The sequence below is a fragment of the Wyeomyia smithii genome, chromosome 2 (assembly GCF_029784165.1).
Source record: "Wyeomyia smithii strain HCP4-BCI-WySm-NY-G18 chromosome 2, ASM2978416v1, whole genome shotgun sequence".
Taxonomy (NCBI): Eukaryota; Metazoa; Arthropoda; class Insecta; order Diptera; family Culicidae; genus Wyeomyia; species Wyeomyia smithii.
In genome coordinates, this window is record NC_073695.1 from 280,092,045 (window position 1) to 280,108,273 (window position 16,229).

General features: G+C 35.9%; 2 protein-coding genes across 3 annotated transcripts in view; one reads left to right on the plus strand and one right to left on the minus strand.

Moving 5' to 3' along the window:
• LOC129725002 (uncharacterized) overlaps positions 1 to 16,229 on the minus strand; it is a 54,983-nt gene that overhangs the window by 18,159 nt on the left and 20,595 nt on the right. The window lies entirely within an intron of this gene.
• On the plus strand, positions 1,183 to 16,216 carry LOC129725000 (uncharacterized protein F21D5.5-like). 2 transcript variants are annotated; one of them, XM_055680361.1, is made up of 5 exons: positions 1,197 to 1,415; positions 1,486 to 2,333; positions 2,389 to 3,020; positions 3,087 to 3,138; positions 16,086 to 16,216. In XM_055680361.1, exons 1-5 carry the CDS (start codon positions 1,229 to 1,231, stop codon positions 16,128 to 16,130), a joined length of 1,764 nt encoding a protein of 587 aa, XP_055536336.1. In that variant the 5' UTR covers positions 1,197 to 1,228; the 3' UTR covers positions 16,131 to 16,216. The 2 variants fall into 2 exon arrangements, with proteins under 2 accessions (XP_055536335.1, XP_055536336.1); XM_055680360.1 differs by lacking the exon at positions 16,086 to 16,216 and having other exon boundaries at positions 1,183 to 1,415; positions 3,087 to 3,326.

The following is a 16,229-nucleotide window of genomic DNA, read 5'->3' on the forward strand; positions in this document are numbered from 1 at the left end:
AAGTTACTTTATTCCTACGCGGATTGTGTGACTTGTTTATGGATAGTATCTTACAAAATGAATATTTAATTTACAGTACCGAGTAACCAAAGCTAAGCGAATTGAAAAATATATAGACTATAGACTATATATTCTTTCGCTGACTTGAAAGTTACTTTATTCCTACGCGGATTGTGTGACTTGTTTATGGATAGTATCTTACAAAATGAGTATTTAATTTACAGTACCGAGTAACCAAAGCTAAGCAAATTGAAAAATATATAGACTATATTTTTCGATTTACTTAACCCCGGTGAAGTAAAGCAAGAATCATTCATGAGGCAAACACAACAATATTGCACGCTTAGCCTTGAGGCTAATAGCGGTCTCGATCAACAAGATTAGTTGAGAGAATTCGTTGTCGATATTGTTTTTGGCACATTTTGCATGTGTAAGATAAGTACAACGATACCCCGTGATCCAGTGCTGAGTCGAGAAAATTTCCAGCTCGAAAAGTTCCTCGACTCGATTGGGAATCGAACAAGATATCACAACCGTGTGAGAGAGCAAGCCGACCGACATCGGTAACCACAGAGCCACGGGGACCATAAGGCAAACAACCCGAATTAAGTGTTTGTGACTAAGTTGTCAGAAAGCTCTATAGGACAAGAAACACGTATGGCAATAAACATGTTCTATATTGTATATATTGTATATTGTTGTTATCTTTCTTTTTCGTTTGGCTCACAACATTCTCTCTGTCTATTTCTCCATCTAAGTTTTGCTAGTGCAAATAGACTTGTGCGATTTTTATACTGACAGTGGCAGCTTTTTAGTGGTTCCAGCTTCCAGCTCGTATCAACTAGCTGGCATAGATGAAGAACTAGCTGGCATCTCTATCTTATTTGCTTTGCTTCATCGCAGCGGATCCACGATGTGTGGGCCCCACTGACACTGACAGACAGCATAACATAGCGTATGAAAAGTGGCGGCGATCTCGTTTACACATTGAGATGTCAGCCCTTGAAACATGGTGCGATTTCAGCTAACTGGTTCGTATGCATAAAAGAATATCGATACAAATATCGCGGTTTTTAGTATCGATACAGCTAAGCATCGGATTCTCGTGTATCGATCTAAAAAATCGAAATATCGTCTCAAAAGTATCGATATTTCCGATACCGATACAATATCGCCCATTGCTAAGTTATTGTTTACGTTTTTTTTGCAAATTTGGATTGTTAATTGTATGCAGCATTTCGAATTTATATTGATAGCGTTTAATAAATTTCAAAAAATGAATAAAGTGTTAAAAGAGTGTTTCCTGAAGTCATTGACAGATCGTCACCAGCCAATTCGTATTGAATCTGAGCGAACTTTCGTTGGCCGTAGTCCAGAGACACTTATTCAGGATCCATGTTGTTCGCGTCAACAAGGTGAAAATTTCAATATTGGATATTTTTGGGCAATGTGATAAATTGAATTCCACCTTATTTTCTCGAGCAGTTTGTCTAAAGGCCAACTTCAAGGATGGATACGTATTGGTAAAATGTCTTGGTTCAAACCCTTCAGTTTTGAATGGAAAACAATTGGAAAAACATTTGGGATATGAAGCATACGATGGAGATATTCTAGAATTGCTTCCAGGTAACCATCAATATTCATTTGATTTTAAATTTGAAAACGTTGTCGAACGGCAAACTGGTGAAGAAAAATCAAAAACTATGGAAAAAACAAATTTTTCAAAAAGAGATTGCTCAGAAACTGACATCAACGCTAGAAACAAGAATAGTAGAAATAAAAGTGATACTCATAAACGGCTTTTATCGAATGACGAGACAGACTATCAAAGCAACTCCAGGCAAAATAAGAAGAGGCGACATGAAGATTCACCTAATGGGAACACTAGTAAGTCGGATATACGGTCTCGGATTAGCGGGCAACAAACAATAGCTGTCAAAAGCTCTCTGTGGGAAGAGATCGATGGAAAACAATTGTATGTTTTTCATAGCAAAGGCCTAATGTCTTCGGAAAAGATAGCTGCATATGACATGGATGGAACACTTATTAAAACCAAATCGGGTAATGTTTTTCCCAAAACCATTGATGATTGGCAGCTTGCCTTTTCCGAAGTTCCCGGGAAACTGAAGTCCTTATTGAAAAATGGGTTTAAGATAGTTATTTTCACTAACCAAGCTGGAATTTCAAAAGGCAAACTAAAAATTGATGAGTTTAAAACAAAGATTGAAGCATTGCAGATGAAATTAAACATTCCTTTACAAGCATTTATCTCTACTGGAAAAGGGAAATATCGCAAGCCATTGACGGGAATGTGGGATTCGCTGTGTCAGCTAGTAAGTAATGGGTAAGCAAATAGTTGCAGCTAACGTTAATTTTTATTCTTTTCAGTTCAACGGCGGCCTTCAAGTAGATAAAGGACGAAGCTTTTACATTGGTGACGCTGCCGGTCGCCTAGAACAGAAAAAACCTGTAAAACGCAAGAAGGACCATTCTTGTGCTGATCGGCTTATGGCATTGAACGTTGGGATACCATTTTTTACCCCGGAGGTTCACTTCCAGAATTCCAAAGACATTGAATGGGCGAAACCGGAATTTGATCCAAAGTCTGCTTGTGGATTTTCTGACCTTTTGTCACCAAGCGGAAGTAAACTTGTATTGTCTAGGCAAGAAATTATAATAATGGTTGGTTTTCCCGGATCTGGTAAAAGCCACTTCACTCGAGCGCACCTTGAACCAAAAGGTTATACTCTGATCAATCGTGATACTTTAGGATCATGGCAGAAATGTGTTTCACAATTAGAAAATACAATACGAAACAAAAAGTCTGCTGTCATTGATAATACTAACCCAGATGCGGAGAGCAGGAAGCGTTTCATTGAAGTGGCCAAAAAAAGAAACGTAACATGTCGCTGCTTTGTAATGAGTGCTAGTTACAAGCAATCAAAACATAACAATATTTTTCGGGAACTGACAGACCGGTCACACACGTCGATCAATGATATGGTGTTCAATATGTACAAGTGAGCATATAATTGAAATTGTTTTCAGAAAGCCTTGTTTAAATCTGCCCCTTTCCAACTTTTCAGATCAAAATATCAGGAACCATCAATCGAAGAGGGTTTTAGCGAAATAATAAAGGTAAATTTTGTGCCAAAATTCCAATCTGAAGCTGACGAAAAGTTATACAAACTGTATCTGCTGGAGAGTTAAGTATAATATATGATTAAATGGGAAATTTTGTTTTTTTTTTTATTGAATAATTGATTATAGAATTTTTGCTAGTTTTTATATCAATCTTCAAAATATACTGGTCAGTTCAGCTAGTTTTGGTAATGTGTTGTTTCTCATGTTTCTGTTGCCTAACTCAACAGTAAAGGTACTTATTTATATCATTGGCGGAAGCGTATACCACTATAATGAATATGAACATCTGCTTATTTGAAAGAAATGAAATAGTTTGTTTCCGTATAACAACTCACAGAGATAGTTCACAAAATAATTGAATATTGGTATAGTTTCACAGATAAAAATGCTAATTTTCGAGTTCGAATTTCGGCCGGAGAGAAAAACTCTCAGTGTCAGAAAAATCCCGTAATAATTCTGTTAGCTAAACAATAAACAGATCAGTACGAGTCATCTCAACCCTAATTTTAAAATGAAGGAGATGATCTCATTCGATAGAATGGATTGTTCAAAGAACAAATTACTTACTTTTCCAAGTTGCATTTTATAATATTTAATTTTAGTATTTTTAATAATTGGATACATGGAAACCAATGCTAAGTTCTTGTGCTACACATTTCACTATTGAAATCTGCCCTTTGCACATGAAAAACCTAGTATGTAATATTGTTTGTAGGAACAGTTCAATGGAGTGTAAATCGCAGTTATGAATTAGTTTAGCATTTAACGGTAATATAAACTCAATTTTAAGAAAATTTTGAAGAAAGAAATCATTAAAATTATACCTGCTGCCTAACGATTGTATGTGTCAATTTGAATGGAATCGCTTCTACCAAGTTCTTAGTAAGAATTCGCTGATGCTATCGCGAAGCGAACCCAAAAGCACTCGCTAATACGAATTCTGCGTCATGAATATCCCTTCCAACAGAAAAGTCTAAACTATAGACGCCTTCAGTTTCAGACAACTTTTTTTTTCTTCTAAAAATCTTACATTAGCAGGCAATTAAAGATACATTATTTTACACTGTTACACAAATTTGCACATAAAAAATCTCCGTTCGAATATTAATTGATAATATTGTAGAATCTACCAATTCTTTTTCCGTGTGGCAAACTTAATCAGACTGTTTCATCGAATAGCACATCTACACCCTCACAAGGCAAAGCTTCGTCGAAAGCTTTCGTTCGCATTTTATTTGTTTGTTTGTATTGCTTGATTCGCTTGCCTAGATACCGATTTTTTTTAATTTAACATTGAGTATGTAATTATTCGTTATCGATTTTAAGTGTAAAATTTCGCATTTTTATTTTACGGTTGTATTTATAGAATTCGTCGGGAATTTGAATTAAATTTAATATCTATTACCATGTAATTATTTGGTATCGTGTATTATTTGCAACAGATAAATACAATAAACATTGGATATACATTCAATTGTTTGTAAGAAAAAATGATTTCATTAATGCGCCAATTTAGCTAGTTTTATTCATGTGTTTGCTCCCACGCTACTCTATGGAGTGCTGTAAGAGGGGAGGGAGATGATTTGTGCAGAAGCACGACGAGCGCTCAGTTCAATAGCTATGGTGGTAGTCAGTCGATCAGTGGGTAACAGTCACGAAAGGCATCTCGTTGCGTGAACTGCTAAACGGAGACGGTCTCCAGTCGGGTCCGGTTGGACAATCATTGTTTGATTTTATCAGATCGACGTGTGTAGTGTCTCTTAACAGCGGTAGAGCAGGTTGGAAAGCTTGCAAAGTAGCGCTAGTTTATGTAATTTCTCAAGTGGAAAGTGCTCGTGTGTTCTACTGCAGTTAGTGGTCTGGAGAAGCAGTTAGTGGTTGTAGAAAAAAGAAAAATTAAGAGAGTAATGTGCTTCAAAACATGATGTTGAAAGAAACCTTTTCGAATATCTTCGGAATTATTCATTTCTGGCGGATGTCTGCTGGATCGCAATGAAAGTTGTGCATTTACTCACCACGGACGGATTTCTCGTGTTCAGTAATGCTGCAATTTACTCAAATATCTGCATTCACTATTGATTTGCAGCTTTAGTGATTGAATCATGTGTCACCAGTGATGGGAACGTATTGGATATAATAAATGTAACACGGCATTGTTTCTTGATGTCAGTATTTTGTATTCGTGCAGTATAGCTATTCGAATAAAAAAGCCGGTTGTCTCATCTTCATACATGCTGTTTGGTTTAGCTTTACTTTAAATTACTCAATTTGAACAACGCAAGGTTGCAGTTGTTATGGATCCTGAAATCTAAATCTCGGAAATGTCTGCGAAAGTTCAATGCAGAGAACATTAAGAATATATTGGTAGTCAAAGGTTTGTCAACGTTAGTAACATTCGTACGAGTGGTTTTTAACAGCGATAATCTTTATAACGTTCATAAGGTCTTTTCGTTGTTAAATTAGCAAGAAGGTTTGGCGAAAATGCGTATCGTGAAAAGTGAATTAAAAAAAAAATAATTCCGTGAACGCAATAATAGTGTAGTGTAAATTTTTTACTTCTTGCAACAAACATTTGAAGCAAAACTTGTTTTCTTCGCACTTCCACCACTGTCTTTGTACTGGTTGAGCTACCAGCCGTTTGTACTGTCGGTTAAGCACGTAGGATTTCGCGCAAGTGGTTGCTGGTACAGCCGAGAGAAGAGCTTCTATCAACAGCGCGGCTAGGTGCAATTTTGTGCTTTTTGTGTACGGTCTGCGAACGGTTTCGTCTGGCTTTACAATACCGCTACAGCAAACGACGTGCATATGTATACTGGTGAATAGATCGAAAAGAGTAAGTCAAATGTAATGAAAACTAACATTAAAACATAATAGTGAGAGGGAAGGTGAAACAAGACGAATGTTACGCAGAAAACGTACCATTTTTTTTAATGATTTGAGTTACACAAGTACGCGTAAAATTAAAAAAAAAAACAAAGTTAAAAAAGCTTTCTTCTATTAACATGCCTGAAAAGTTCGATAATATTCGATATAATTCGATTAGAAACAAAGCTAAATAAAAAACAATATTTATAATTTATAAATTGTTAGAATTTCTGCATGTTTTCATGATTTCAGTATGTCTGTTTTGGTTTGGAAACTGGTTGCTTTTTTAAGAGTAAGAGTCGTCCATTTGAGAATTGGGCATATACAAAGCAGGAATGCCTAATTTGATATGAAAGGTTTTTGATTGAACGTTTGTCAAATTAATTTTCATAATCTAACCGGAAACCGGGAAAGTAAATTAAAATCATTTACCTTCCAGTCATTATACTTCATTGTAACATTATTTAACCTTTCCCGATATAAATTGGTATTTTTTCCTCGGTTGCTTTTCTATAAATTATTCTGCATTTCTGAGTGATATTATTTCTACGCACAAGATTGTGATGCCATTGTAAAATAATTCTAGCATGATTTGCGTAAAACTGAATTCAAGCTTAGCTTCAAAATAAAACAAAACAAAAAAAAAATGATCATCATTGAGCAGGTTTTTGATGTCCGGACGATCGCTGTGAAATGTTTGTTTTGCTTCACAGTTTGTTCAAACATACTCAATCTTTATTTTTCTACTGCTTTTTTTCTGTAGTACTTCAAATCGTAATTTGAATAGTCACTTGAGTAAATGTTGAAGCGATTGACTGAATGACGTCAATGATTCAGGATTTGGCGTACTTTTCTGATATAATATACAGATAAGGTTTTTGTTTGTAGTTTTTAAATTTGTTGCAAACAAATGTTGGAAGATTAATGGTTAGATACCTTAGTCGACGTTATTGATAAACGAACATTGACGACAGACTAATGATAGCATAGCATGTGACTTCGATCACGTTAAGCAAAACAGTTTTCTTATGAATTTTCCCCCCTGTGCGTTTAATGATAAGCAACAATACAATAACTGTTAGTTATACGATGAATTGACATAATACGATTTTACAGGCGTTTTTGTGAAAATAAAAAAAATCGATTCCGATTTGGAACACTTTTGTTCTAAAATCTTTTATTTGGATTTTGTCACTGAAATTATATGCTTCGAAAAGCTAGCTTACTTTTATTTCGCTATTTTAGCTTAGTTGTTGACATCTTTCAATTGAATTTTGCCTTGGACGTCTACACCAGATTGTTTTAGTCTTATACAGAAGTAGATACTAATACCTTTACGGAAAGAGAACATAGTTGTCTAGAGAATTCATTGAACTGATGAAATCAGCCGAAACCCGTGCTTAAAGAACATTAAAAAATCAGGTTCACCTTCGGATCAGTTCAGTGTTAAGTGCGAGTAAGCTAATAACTCTTATATAGTATATGAACAACTATGTTTGGCAAAAAAGATGACTGACGTTGAGAATAATTGTTATTACAGTAATACCTGAAAATTTTCAATTCATAATGCTTAATGTACGATTGCATGTTTAATTTTACAATGGAGACACAAATTACGCGTGGTCGTTTCCGTATCTATTTTGTTCGCCTTTCGAAGTTGACGCACCTGGTTATGATCAAAGGTGAAGCTTATATAAACAAAGGTAATACATGCAGCAGCAAAAAGGTAGAACTTCAATTAACTCAAGTGGCTGGTTATTAAATAACATTGTGTGTAGTACTGTGTCGCAAATGAAGAACACCACCGTCAGAGTAATCTACTACGAGTCTCAAAGCCGATGCTGCCCGGCAGATATAAATTGCGGTGAAGCAAGGGTTGGGTCTGCTGATGTTTGACCTTGGCCATCGCAAAAATAATAACCTTAATGGCACTGACGGTGACGGTGATGATGATGATGATGATGAATATGATGACTAATGAAGATGATACTGATGGCGATCTCACTTCGTAAAGTTTTATGAACGCCGCAATGATTTGTATCTACGATGTGTATAGTCAGGTACCGAAGCACTTCACGAACAAGTACCTTTACAATGGATCGTAACGTGGATACTTGAAACGAACCGAATAAAGCGTCAATCTGCATGGAAGCTGAAACTCTCGAATGAGAAGAGTGAAATTGCGTCATATCTTCAAAGTCATCAATATTGCTGGCTTACCCCGCCCGTTCAATGTAGATGTACAATAAGCTTACTCAATTAAAAGCCGCGGCGACTAAGCAGTGATGCGTGAGAATACGTAAATGAATATTGTAAATGTTAGTGTAGGTACCTGTACATGATGCTAAAATAGTTGATTCATTGCCATACAGGACACAAAACAAGTCTAGGTCAAGGGGGCGGGAGTCACAGAAGTTGGATTGCGTTCAATGCTAACCAGCAATATTAAGACTGGATTGTGGTATTACCATTTTTGTAAACATTATTGCAAAAATTTGGTATATTTGATGTCAGGGTGCACTACACTAAATTACTCATATGTACTAAAATGCCTTCTCTACTGCAGAAATTCATTAAGATCTGGTATCTGGATCTGGTAATGGTCTTAAGGAGCAATAATGACTCAGCAAAATAGCATATGAAATATTTATGCCTTTTGCCTAGAAAAGTATGACAAAGACTGACAAAACCGAATATCCAAAAGTGAACCAATAGTCATAGACCATTTGACTTGATTCGACGAGCTCGTCATTTTTGTATGCATGCGTATATATATGTGTGTGTATATAACTCACTAACTTTGCTTTTTTTCCTGTAGGAGACTGAACCACTGCGACCATTGGTAGTAGATCTATTGTGGTATGCTCCGCCTTAATCTAGGTGCATTCAATTTCGGCGCATAACTATTATTGAGTTGATGTCCAATTTTGATTTGCACGTGTATCCCAGTCAGGTATCACAATTCGAATGAAGTGTAATATCTGAGAAGGGTTTTCGTTCCAGATTTCGGAAGGACTTGGGAATCCTTTACCGAGGATACGCAGTCTGCGTTGTATTATTACTCTGCATTCGCAAAGTAGGTGTTCAGAGGTTTCATTCTCAAGTTCGCAGAAGCGGCATTTCTCGTCATTGAGTTTGCCCATCTTCTTCAGATGGTACTTACTCGGACAGTGACCAGTGAAAAGTCCTGTTATCGTACTTAGGTCTTTTTTATTGAGCCTAAGTAGCGTTATGGTTTTTGCGTAGTTTGGTTTTATAATTTTTTTTGATTGCCATAAACCAGATACAGCATTCCAATTTTAACTTATGACCATCCTCTCCCATTAATCTAGTTCTATTTTTAAAGCTCTTGATTAGACGCCACAGAAGGGTTCTGGTAATATAAAATTTTCGGAAGAACCTTCTCTTGCTAGTGAGTCGGCTTTTTCATTGCCTTCAATTCCGCAGTGTCCTGGTACCCAGTACAGTTTATCCAAAACATCAAAAAAAATTTCATTCCGGATAATCGAGTTTTCCGGATAATCGAATCACACAAAAAATACTGAAATTTTGCGATTAACGAACATAAAATAAATATTTCTGATCCTTTATTTACTTGTATGCTGCAGTGGCGTAACCAGAAGTTATTTCTGAAGCAAAAAAGGGGTAAAATCGTGAAAAGCAAAAAAAAATAAATTGGACATTGATTAGTTTCACTTAATTCGAACATGTCCGAAACATGCCGGAAGTGACTTAAATGGTAACTAATATGCCAGAAGGGATGGTAAAGATAACATTTCGGAATAAAAATTGAAGAAAGGACACCAAAAAAATAAAATTCCGGATAATCGAGTCTAAAATTCCGGATAATCGAGTTTCCGGATAATCGAGTCCGACCTGTATAGTAAAACCTGATTTTTTGTGCTAGCTGCCGAAGTGAAAGAATGCATTCCCACACTAGTTTTGATTTGCAAATGGGTGCTTTAAGCGCTTTGAGTGCTGCCTGACTGTCGGAGAAGATACAGATATTTGCGTGTCTGTAATTTCTCTTTAGACAGATGTATGCACATTCCATGATTGCGTATGTTTCAGCTTGAAAAACTGTTGGCCAGTTTCCCATAGAGATATATTCATTTATTCCTGGCCCGGTCATGCCAGCTCTGGTGGCTTTATTTATTTTTGAACCATCGGTGTAAAAGATTATTGAGCCCAGTCGAACTGCTAGACCATTGTTTCTGCGTGCTTTTTAGTAGCAAAAATTACAAGATACTCGTTTGTTTTCAAAGCAGGTGTGAATTCGTGAATATCTTCTGCGCTTCTTAAGACATGGATCACACGGAACAACTTCTCTTCTCGTACCAAACGACAAATCCTTCTAAGCAGGAGGTAGTGTTCCTGAGCGAAGTTAACATGAATTGAAATGGTGTCACAGGTGTAAGGCTGTGCGAGATTTCGAATGATTTCGTATAATTTCGCAAAACTTTAAATTTACCGAAATTTCGCGAAATTTGCCGGTTTCGCGAAATTGCCGAAAATTTTCGTTGAATTTCGCTAAATTCCGCTTAAAATTTCGCGAAATTAAACTTCCAATTTCGACGATTAAGAAATTTAGCCTATCAAATAAATTGAATATAGATATCTCAACATATATCTGGTATACTAAGTCAGACATAGAAGAATAAACTCTCAGCCGGTAATTTTTGTTTTTAAAGACAAAACCGTAACATCATGCGGAAGGTATTTTTTATGTGGTTATATTTGCAGCCCACAATGTTAAAGAGGTCACTTTTTGTCTTTCGTTTAGGAGGGCTTAGCAATTTCTGTCAAAACTAAAGCTCTGAAGCTCTATCTTACAGGCCAAATGTTCTATGCTACTCGACTTGTAAAAATTTTCAAGCGTTTTTTCGGATTTCTCTGTGTTAGAGGACTCCTCTTCGCACACCGTAGTGTCTTTAAATGTGTTTTTTCAGATAGTTCATTGCTATCACTAGGCTGACCAGATATCATGCCTTATAGTGTGCAGACAGAGTGATCGATGTGTCAAGCAGAAAAAGTTGTAATTGCCTGGATTTTTAGTATTGTTTCAAAACACTCTGACTTCAAAGTCAGCATAGGTTTCAAAATTGTCAGGTACCTTATCAAAAATATTTTAAACGTGTTACCAAAAAAGTATTTGTATTTGTTTTTGAGAAAATGTTATTACTGAAAATTCTATTTACGATTTGCGCAATAACTAATAATCAGTTTTCTTGAACCTTCATTTTTTTTATAAATTTTTCATACTTAATTGTACATATTTTTGCAGAATAAGATCACAAAACAAAAGACCACGAGGACCACGGGGGAGTAGGGGGGTATAAAAGGGATCAAAATATGACCACGTAGTTTAGGAATGGTCCCAAATCCATTTTATTATTTTTGGTGTCGCAGAAACTCACAGGGCATATTTTTTTAGGACAAAATTATTTTCTACAACCTACAACCTACAACCAGAGACACTAGTTATGCCAGTCAAACGAACCGATTTAGCTGAAAAAATAATTTTAATCTCCAATTGGACACTCTGTGGGTAATTGAAATATTTTTATAATCGAAACAGTTAGTTTGATTGGTATAGTGCCTTTGGCAAAGTTGTAGATAATAATATTGTCCTTCCAAAAATAAACATGTTGTAATTTTTTTTTTAAAATATAACTTTTTTTTTGACTTCTTCATCGCTTCGGTATTTTTTTTTGTAATTTTTATACAAAAAAAAAGATTTTTGAAAAATAAGCTTTTTTATATTAATTTTAATGTTTCTTTTACATCAAAAAAATGATTTTTTAGAGTTTTTTTTATCGGAAAGATAAAATTACTGTCTAAAACTTTTTCGAAGACGCCACACTGATCAACATACTTTTGGCTCTGAAAATATTTATAATCACAATAACCCTCCCAAAATAGCATAATACCAATACTATTCAGTATGGTTATTCTTAGCACTCCGTAGCAGAAAATCAACCCAATATAACAGTTTCATTTAATATAGCGACTTCCGGGTTCCTGAAAAAAGCCTAGAATGGCTAAATACCCAATATGGGCCCCGGAATAATACCCCGGTCTGTGTGATCTAAGAATACTGGTATTTTATGATTTGTTGCAAAACATTGATTATTTGGAGTGATGATCGAGTTATGTAATGTGAAATGTGACAAAATTTCTAAGAGGTGTGTTGTGATAAATGAGCAATGAAGTATAAGACATGATTCTAAGATTCGTAACTTAAGGTAATTAACATATTCCGAAAAATATTTTTAAAACGGTTTTTACTCACGTTGCTTTCTTAACTGTTGGCGCCACAGGTTCAATTGTGGAGTATACTTATATATTCGATCAAAAAATCTCGACCCCCCCCCCCCTTACCCAAAAAAAAAAATGGAGTGATGATAGCATAATAATTGAAACGTTAATGCAAAGTTTAAGCCAAATCTAAAATGACAAAAAATATTGAAACTGGGACATTTTTTGTGGAACTGCTCAGTTAAAAAGTAATTTTAAGTTATATTAAAAAATGTGCAAAAATATTGGAAACTTCAAAGTTTACAGAATAGTCAACTTAAATTTTGTTTTCCTCGAATTGATAAAGATTTCAATTCGTTCAAAACTTTCAATTCATTAAGACAACTGTCAGATGATGTAAATTATTAAATAATTAATTAAATAAATAAATAAATAAATAAATAAATAAATAAGATGTCACTTAGTCTAGTCTGACTAAACGGTGTTAAAAAAATTCAATAACACTGGTCGACAAAAGCGAAAAAAAGTTGCCCTCCAAAGGTTTTACAGCTTTTTAACCATTCCTGTGAATTTTGCTGCTTTTAGAGAATGCAGAAATGCATCAGAAGGCCGCCGAGGAATTGCTTATCGGATTCGTCGCTTTTACGTTAGCATAGGGAAAAATTCTTTGGAAAAGTTATCTTTGCTAGGGACACCAAAACTCACAGGAATGGTTGAAAACCTACCTACCATCTCTCATGTTTTCTAGTTCGAGCTCTAGGACAAAACTTGGATTTTGAATGATGAAAATGCTATGAAAGAAGGATTACTATTTTAAACATAGTTGCATTCAAACCAAAAGAATCAGTTCAGAAGTTTATTAAATTATTATTTACAAAGACATTTCGAGTTTGACCTTTATATCATTTGTATCTATAGCGCTGCTATTACCTGCAATATAATATGTATAAATGAATGCATCAAGATTTTAGTTTTTAACATTTTTGATTTTCTCGTCATTGTCGGTTTATCGATATCTGAATACCTACGTTACTCTTCGTCGACCAGGTAAGCACATTGCGATCAGTTGCTGAAGGGTACTTCGTTAGCGTACGCTCCAACGTTTCAAATCATTGTAATGCTATGTTTCAGAAACATTTATTTTATTTTTCGAAATTTCGCGAAATTTAGAGACCAACTTCGTTTCGTCTCGAGAACTCGAAATCCACCTTGATTTCGTTTCGACTAATTTGGCGAAACCGAAATTAAGGGTTAATTTCGTTTCGTTTCGTTTCGACACCAGAAAAGCCAGTTTCGCACACCCCTACACAGGTGTATAAGAGATAAATGAATTGAATTTGCACGGTAATTCGTTTTTCAGTTAACATTTTTTTTTGGGGTAAGGGGGGGGGGGGGTCGAGATTTTTTGATCAAATATATAAGTATACTCCACAATTGAACCTGTGGCTCAACAGTTAAGAAAGCAACGTGAGTAAAAACCGTTTTAAAAATATTTTTCGGAATATGTTAATTACCTTAAGTTACGAAACTTAGAATCATGTCTTATACTTCATTGCTCATTTAGCACAACACACCTCTTAAAAATTTTGTCACATTTCACATTACATAACTCGATCATCACTCCAAATAATCAATGTTTTGCAACAAATCATAAAATACCAGTATTCTTAGATCACACAGACCGGGGTATTATTCCGGGGCCCATATTGGGTATTTAGCCATTCTAGGCTTTTTTTAGGAACCCGGAAGTCGCTATCTTAAATGAAACTGTTATATTGGGTTGATTTTCTGCTACGGAGTGCTAAGAATAACCATGCTGAATAGTATTGGTCTAATTTCAGTTGATTTTCTGAAACTGAAAATTGACATCATAGAATTCAGAATGGCGTTTAAAGTTTATTTCCGGTCTCTGGGTGTAATCTTGGGCCCGGACAAACCTATTGCATGGTATCTGAATGTTTAATGTTTCGTCTGGATGATTTTTTTCGTAAGCCAAAGCCATATCTTCAGTACCGATTCATTTTTCGCATTCTCGTAAAATAACGTACACTGCCTGCTTCAAAAAACATATAATGTAGTCGTAGGGCAAAAAATAAATTTAGTCCGTCAACTAACTTACCCGAGCGGGGGCCTAGTGTGGTTGGTAATGTCTCCACCAACCACGCTCGACGCCTGGGTTCGAATCCCACCGCCGACATAGGTGTCGATGGTTGTGAGGTGGCGTGATCCACTCACAACCAACCCAACTGGTCTAGATTCAACCCTAGCCGACGCCGGGAGATTTTCTGAGGCGAAAAATCTCTGGGATCACGCTTCCATCGCATGAGGAAGTAAAGCCGTTGGCGCCGGTCCGTTAATAAACGGGTCGTGAGTTAGGGTCCTGGGTGTGGAGTCGCCTCCCTGGGCGTCGGTGATTGGCCACAACAGTGGCGGAACTAGACCGACGGAAAATAAGCGAGAATAAAAAAAAAAAACTAACTTACCAGATAACAAGTGTCATGGCGGCCCTATATTACTCAGCAGTTTTCCCCGCTTACAGTAGCAGAAGTTGTAACGCCATGCAAAAACATAAATTGTTTGTATATGCAACGAATTACTATGCAATCTTGCCAACTGCAGAAAAATTGCCCAACCAATGCTTAGGATGAGCATATGAAGTGAATTCGTTGCAAAAGCTAGCTGTTCTCGAGACTCGAATCGGGAAGGCGACTATTACTTCTTTTTCCTCTGGTGTTTGCGGCTTTCGCAAGATTTTCCATTCCAAGGAAGACAACTTTTAAATGCCACATTTACAACCTAGTCGTGAGCGCATGTCCGCCTAGCTTGTGGGGCAATGTAAGTTTCATTCTTGGAGCAGGTTTCTCTGCCTAACGAGTTTCAGCAGAATCTACACACCATGGGATGAGGAAGGCAAATGATGAAAGCGTTTTAGTTTAGATTATGAAATAAAGGTAGAATGAAAAAACTCAGGTTTCAGTTACAAGAAGATCTTTTGTAATTAGTTTTGGAGTTTTGAATGTCGTCTCGAGTTTTTAATCAGCCGTGTTGACAGGCAACTTTGGGAATATATTTTGCTTTGTTTCAAAAATTTTGAAAGGGAAAATTTAGGTCCATTTTTTATGTCTTGCTTAGTTTCCAAAACTTGTTTCGCTTAATCATTTTGATATAAACAATTTTTTTTTCTCGGACAAATTATGACAGTGTACATCAGCATGGAATAATGTACATTATGTACATCATACCACAAAGTGCTCTATGACGTTAATCATTTAACCATTTAACGAATGCTTTCAAGTCTGCGGTTGGCCTGACAGTAATGACGAATTATGTAAACTATTAGCCTCAGTTATGGACTGAAAAAGCATTTTGTGCTTGTCGGAGGTTGAAAAAAAGTTAGAAAAAGTTAACTTTTTGCAGATATTGAGATTTGACGTTTTGGATTCAATTAGAATAATAACAATAACTGCAATTACTCTCAAGAGGATTGTGGATTTTCAGTTCAATTATAGTTTATAATTTATTCAATCGTCCAATTGATGGTTTAAACTTTTGTAGCTCATTTGCCCATGATGGTTTACATACATATGGCAACTATTTTTCACTAGATGTACAGTTTAAAATTTTTCAAGAGTTTTCCTAATCAATTTTTTATACATAATCTATACAGAAATGAAGCAAGTGGTAAAAGCATACACCACTTGCTTCATTTTTTGTAAACCAGCAACAATCGAGATTATCGATGCTGCTTTTTTGAAGTGCTTGCAATATCTTCTATAATCATCAAGCGTTTTTGCTCTTTTTCTGTATTCTTTCTCCAGATTTTAATCACCGGATGTCGACACGGTTCAAAGGATAAAGGCTAGATAGCTGGCGCCTGAGCTCGATGACGATAGCTAGAGAGCGGTACACATCACGAGATATAAGTGCTGTTTCCCCTACGGCTCGCCGTCCTTCATTACGTG

Excerpts from the sequence above, each read along its gene's own strand:
- LOC129725000 (XM_055680360.1), top strand. The coding sequence starts at position 1,229 with ATGCAGCATTTCGAATTTATATTGATAGCGTTTAATAAATTTCAAAAA. Across the intron at positions 2,334-2,388 it reads GGGATTCGCTGTGTCAGCTA|TTCAACGGCGGCCTTCAAGT; the intron begins GTAAGTAATGGG and ends TATTCTTTTCAG. Across the intron at positions 3,021-3,086 it reads ATGGTGTTCAATATGTACAA|ATCAAAATATCAGGAACCAT; the intron begins GTGAGCATATAA and ends CCAACTTTTCAG.